Genomic DNA, 6,000 nt, shown 5'->3' on the forward strand with positions numbered 1-6,000 from the left:
GGCAACATCCAGGACTGAACTAGCAGCTACTTTAGAGCAGACACAGGAGCAGCAGGATCTAAAAGTGGGTGCATTTTAATATTAACTTAATATTTTCTAAAATCTCCAGTGGCAATTATTATTCAAATAAATTATATACCACAGCAACAAAATGAAATTTTCAGGGACAAGGCAGCTGTTCAAAAGAAATTACCTATTATCAGTCCATTAGAACCTCCTGAATGCAACCATTCTATACGTCCCTGTTTTAATAGGGAATATTGGGTAGGTCCATACCAGGGATTTCAATGCCATATTTATCAACATGAGTTGCAAATGTATATCCTGTGAAGAAATGGGAAATCTCATATATCTAATATCTCTAATCATTTTTGGATTTCCTTTTTTGTAAATATCAGAAATTGGTGATTGATTTTCTTCATAATAGCAGTCAGTGCAGAGAGCCTGGCTGGTATTCCCATCAACACCTCATACTTAAATAGCAATTTTAACGTTATGAAACATCCCAAGGTGCTCCATAGGAATGTTATAACAAAAGATGACCCTGAGCTATGAGAAGATACTTGGTCAGATAACCAAGATCTTGGTCAAGGTGGCAAATATCTCAAATCATGGAAAGTGAGGTAAAAAGGCAGAGGGAAGGTATTCAGAGACGTACGGCTCTGCAACTGAAGGCGATGACCATGTTAAATTGCCCTGTGTGCAGGATGTACAAGCTAGCTTGATTAGCCATGATAAATGCGGGGTTACAGTAATAGGGTGGGTCTGGGTGTAATGGTCTTCGGGAGGTCAGTGCAGACTCAATGGGCTGAATGGCCTCTTTTAGCATTGAGGGATTATATGATTCTATATGATAGAAATTACCCACAGCCAATTCCTGCAGAGACCAATAGATTTTTCTGATTACTCAAATTCAAAAACAATGGTTACATTTGAATGCCCGAGTCCAGGTAGCCAGGGTTTTCATCGTGGGAAGCTCGGCCACTGCAAATCTATTGCAGTGTGCAGATTGACTGTACCATAGTTTTATCATGTGGTGGGCCCTTGGCTTGATTTTAAAATAATCTTGTGGGTCACACATTGTCACTATAATGGATGGTGTGACGTCACAGCCAAAAGCAGCCTTAAACAAAACATTCACACCAACACTCATTCGTTAACATCTTATCACAACATTACACAGGCCAACACCAGTGGGCGGCACGGTGGCACTGTGGTTAGCACTGCTGCCTCACAGCGCCAGAGACCCGGGTTCAATTCCCGCCTCAGGCGACTGACTGTGTGGAGTTTGCACATTCTCCCCGTGTCTGCGTGGGTTTCCTCCGGGTGCTCCGGTTTCCTCTCACAGTCCAAAGATGTGCAGGTTAGGTGAATTGGCCATGCTAAATTGCCTGTAGTGTTAGGTAAGGGGTAGATGTAGGGGTATGGGTGGGTTGTGCTTCGGCGGGGCAGTGTGGACTTGTTGGGCCGAAGGGCCTGTTTCCACACTGTAAGTAATCTAAAAAACCAGGGACAAAATAACAATATGAAACAGGCCTAGACCAGGGGACATTATGATGTGGAGGTGCCAGTGTTGGGCTGGGTGCATGAAGTCAGACAACATCAGGTTATAGTCCTACAAGTTTATTTGAAAACACAAGCTTTTGGACCGGTGCCCCTTTGTCAGGTAAAGTCACATTTGGTATGACTCCAGAAATTTACAGTGTACTAGCTGCCTGAGTGGTAACAATATGAAACTGGAAAACTATAAACCTGCTACAATCCATCATCAGGGATTACTATTACAACAGGAGGCAGGCCATCACCAGGAGACACCCTAACAACGTAAGACAGGCCATCACCAGGAGACACTAAAACGATGTGAGACAGAACAACACCAGTGGACACCAAATCAATGTGAGAAGGTCAACACCGGGGATACTAAAACAATATGAGACAGGCCAACACCTGGCAACAGTATAACAACACCAGAGGAGAATATAACAACATACCACAGGCCAACACCAGAGGACACTTTAACAACTCAAAGACAGTGCAATACCAGGGGCCACTTTATCAATTTGAGTTAGGCCATCACCAGGGGACACTATAACAATATGAGAGAGGCAAAACACCAGGGGATGTAAGATGTAGAAGAAGAAATAGTCATGATTTAGAGATGCCGGTGTTGGACTGGGGTGTACAAAGTTACAAATTACACAACACCAGGTTATAGTCCAACAGGTTTAATTGGAAGCACTAGCTTTCAGAGCGGCGCTCCTTCATCAGGTGGCTGTCACAACCACCTGATGAAGGAACGGCGCTCCGAAAGCTAGTGCTTCCAATTAATCCTGCTGGACTATAACGTGAAGCAGAAAGGAGGTTCGGCCAATTAAGTCGGCTCTGCTCTTCAATCAGATCTCAGCTGGTGTAATAATCCTCTATTCTCCATTGTAATTGATCATACTTAACAATCTCTTAATCTGTCTATATCCCTCTGCAAACTCTTTTTGTCATCCTTACCTCTTGTCTTCCCACTTATTTTTGTGTCATCTGAAAACTTAGCTACAGTACATTTGCTCTCCCCACTCACGTCATTAATGTATATTGTAAATAATTGTGGACCCAAAACTGATCCTAATGGCACTCCATTAGTTACAGGTTTCCATCATTAGCCAATCCTCTATGCATGCTAATTTACTACCTCCAACACTGTGGGTTCTTAAGTTGCTTTACATGCAGTATCTAATTGATTGAGTTTTGGCAATCTAAATATATTATATCCACTGCTTCCTCTTTATCTAACCTGCTCATTACCTCCTCAAAGAACTGGAAGTAATTTCTCAGGCATGGTTTCCCTTTTGTGAAAGTTTGTGACTCTGCTTAATGGATCTCGTTGTGACTCTGGGACTTTTCCAGAATCAAAGGATTCCTAGAAGATTACTGCCAGTCCATCCACTATCACTGTTGCTACTTGTTTGAAAATCTAAGGTCTTATCGGCCCTTATAACCATTGGCACCCCAAATTTTCTTTCATGAAATCTATTGTGTTTATTGTCTCTTACCTCACTCCCCACCCATTCCTGAATGCCCCCACCCTCACAAGCCTTGGTGCCTTTTATTATTTAGTATTTCTTGCAGTATTATTAATAATCTCTGACAGGGCCAAGAGACTTACCCTCCTGCTCAGTGAGCCAGAAAGGTTCCCATCAGGAAACATCCTGCCTGTTGCTCTGAGGGCCACAGAAGGCACCCATACCGGGGCCAGGGAGAACACAGCCCCTCTCCAACAAGTGGGAAATATCCCTTTGCCATCTAAGTGCAAAAGGGAACACCCCCCTCATATGAGGGCCAAGGAACAGTTCCCTCATGGGGAGGAGGGGGTGGAGAGAAAGGGGAAGGGAAAACTCTATTCATCTGGACACCAGAGAACAGTCCCCTCTTCTAGGAGTCCAGAAAAACAACCCCCTTATCTGCTGGCCAGAGAACACCCCAACCCCTCTGAGGACCAGCGGTATGATTCACTCCCTGGAGAGAGGTCTAGCTCCAGTGGTAATGCAGCCAGGCTGACAGCTGCCATTTTCTGAGGACACCCTTTTGGGCTGTGTGCGGCAGAAAGTCGTCTCGTTTTTCTTTTAAACAGACCATCGACGCAATGAAGCTCCTGATGATGGGAGGGTGGCGTGGAAGAAGCTGGAACTGGCAACGGTCAGGCTGTGAGCGCAATATGAGATCAACAAAGAGCCAGTATCACCCTCCCCCCACCACCAACAAACTGGTACTTACATCTTGTCCCGGGGGTCCCACCAATCCGGCCGAGCCTCTTGTACCGGCGTCACCTTTGGGACCCTGCGTGAATTTCAGCGAGAGAATGAATGAATGAGAGAACAATATCCTCCTGCCAAAGACGCGCTGTATGCGCCCCTTCCCTCGCCACAGGCTGCTGAGAAACAGAGACGGCACTTACCGGTGGACCCGGGGATCCATCTGGACCTCGGTCTCCCTAAATAAAACAACAGGGCAGATTGAAATACTGGGAACAACGGTCATTCCCTCCATAGGGAGAAGAAGGGGTTGGTTTGGGGAGGGTGACAGCCGGATAGGGGAAGGCGAGAGCGAGGGAGGCAAGGATGATTGAGAGAGGAAGGGAAAGCGGGGCAGGGGGGGGGGGGGGGGCGAGCGAGACGGCAGTGGGTGCGGGAGAGACGAATTTTTGGGAGAATAGGGAGGGGGAATTGAGAGGGGAGTGGGGGGAATTGGTGAGAGGGGAGAGAGAGTGGAAATTGAGGGGAGTGGGAGGGAAAGTGAGGAGAGCACGTTGAGGGGTGGGGGAGTGGGGACGAGCCGCTGCTGCCAACTTTGTCCAATGACTTACGTCAATGCCATCCACTCCCGGGACTCCGGCCGGACCTGGGAGAGCGGAATCACCTGGTGAAACCTGCGTTTCCAAACAGTTTTCAAAGAAACAGGACATTAATTTAAAAACAATGTGCGTGCAGCACCGAATCAGAGCTATTTCATGACAGTGTATGGAGCAATTATGTAGAAAGTATGATAGAGCCATTGAGGTTTCTTTCGGAGAATTAATCCTCAATATTCCTGCTCTGCTTCAATAAATCCTCCCTGTTAACACGTTCCCACACACACTCACAAAGCCAAACTGTCTCAGTCTTTGCCTGAACTCTTCCGACAGCGCAGGCAAGCGAAGAGAAGGGATAATTTCCCTGAGTGTTTACATGTTGCAAACTGAAACTATGCGCTGACAGAGAATGGACAGGGTAAGTTACAAACCTGAAGGCAAACTCGGGAAGCATCCTGTTAGACCTCTCCCCGGCTACCTGCCCGTCCACCAAGTCTCAAATTCTGGATTAGTGGTGCGGAAGAGCACAGCAGTTCAGGCAGCATCCGAGGAGCAGTAAAATCGACGTTTCGTGCAAAAGCCCTTCATCAGGAATACTGCTCCTCTGATGCTGCCTGAATTGCTGTGCCCTTCCAGCACCACTAATCCAGAATCTGGTTTCCAGCATCTGCAGTCATTGTTTTTACCCACCAAGTCTCAAAGCCGGGTGATCAGCCAACTGCATGTTGGAGGACTTGTGTAGCGCATTGGTACTGCCCCTAAGTCTGGCGAGAAGCTCTGGGTTCAGGTCCTACCTAATCCAGAGGGGTATAATAAAACTTCGAACAGGTTGATTAGGAAAATGGCTAAAAACTACCCAGTTTGTATAACCGCCGATGTCTTCGAAATAAAGCTAGATGTCCACCACTGTCCCTGGAGCACGTCCAGCCCATTCAAAGTATTACAACCCAACATCTAAGCCGTCCGGGAAATGAGCTGTGTCTGTCCCCGTTTTCATTGTCAATGAAACGGGGTTTCAATCATAATGCACACACTGCACTGAACATTGGTACTTTTGATGAAACTTCTTCAACTGCTTGGAATTCCTGAACAATCTCACTGAGAAATCTGATGTGGACAGCTAACCGCTTTCTGAACCATGGGAGCTCCAATGGATGGGGGCCCCAGCAACCTCCATAACGATTTCACCAACCGCACAGATCCACACCGCCCCCAACCCCGGAAGATGTGCGCAAGTCTTTGCAGTATTTTATTGATCAAACGTATCGAAGGATCACTTACTTGTGTGAAACTGAGCCGCATTAACTGTAGAAAAAGCATTAGATACAAGAGCCCCCATTTGCTGTCCGAGCTCTCCATGGTTATCCAATGGCCCAGGGAAATGCTCTCTTGCCCGTTCTCTCCTCAGTGAACAAACTGACCACCCTCTCCAAGAAAATTCCCCCTCCGCTCCGCTTCACCCCCCTCCCCCAGACTCGGTATCGCATAGCAATTAGATCTCGTGTTTATTCGGATCCAACTTTCGGATTCTGATTGGAAACTTTGGTAAACACTGGGAGGAGTCCCAGGAGGGAGGAGTCATATCTACAAACTGCCTTTCCACAATTTCCCAACCCGTTTGCGATGCTGCAGTTAAAATAAGTCAGCAGCTTGTGCGAACC

At 46.7% G+C, this 6,000-nt stretch overlaps 1 protein-coding gene across 1 annotated transcript in view; it reads right to left on the reverse strand.

The window, feature by feature from the left end:
- col9a1b (collagen, type IX, alpha 1b) overlaps positions 1 to 5,758 on the reverse strand; it is a 151,741-nt gene extending 145,983 nt beyond the window's left edge. The window contains exons 1-4 of the mRNA XM_043681717.2: positions 5,621 to 5,758; positions 4,355 to 4,417; positions 3,947 to 3,982; positions 3,766 to 3,828 (exon numbers count right to left, since the gene is read on the reverse strand). Of these exons, the coding sequence (XP_043537652.2) occupies positions 3,766 to 3,828; positions 3,947 to 3,982; positions 4,355 to 4,417; positions 5,621 to 5,698 (240 nt within the window). The 5' untranslated portion in view covers positions 5,699 to 5,758. The remainder of the gene's footprint in view (positions 1 to 3,765; positions 3,829 to 3,946; positions 3,983 to 4,354; positions 4,418 to 5,620) is intronic.
- Between the last annotated feature and the right edge of the window lie 242 nt (positions 5,759 to 6,000).

The sequence above is a fragment of the Chiloscyllium plagiosum genome, unplaced genomic scaffold (assembly GCF_037043375.1).
Source record: "Chiloscyllium plagiosum isolate Xiang-an unplaced genomic scaffold, Cpla_swu_hap1 HiC_scaffold_3, whole genome shotgun sequence".
Taxonomy (NCBI): domain Eukaryota; kingdom Metazoa; phylum Chordata; class Chondrichthyes; order Orectolobiformes; family Hemiscylliidae; genus Chiloscyllium; species Chiloscyllium plagiosum.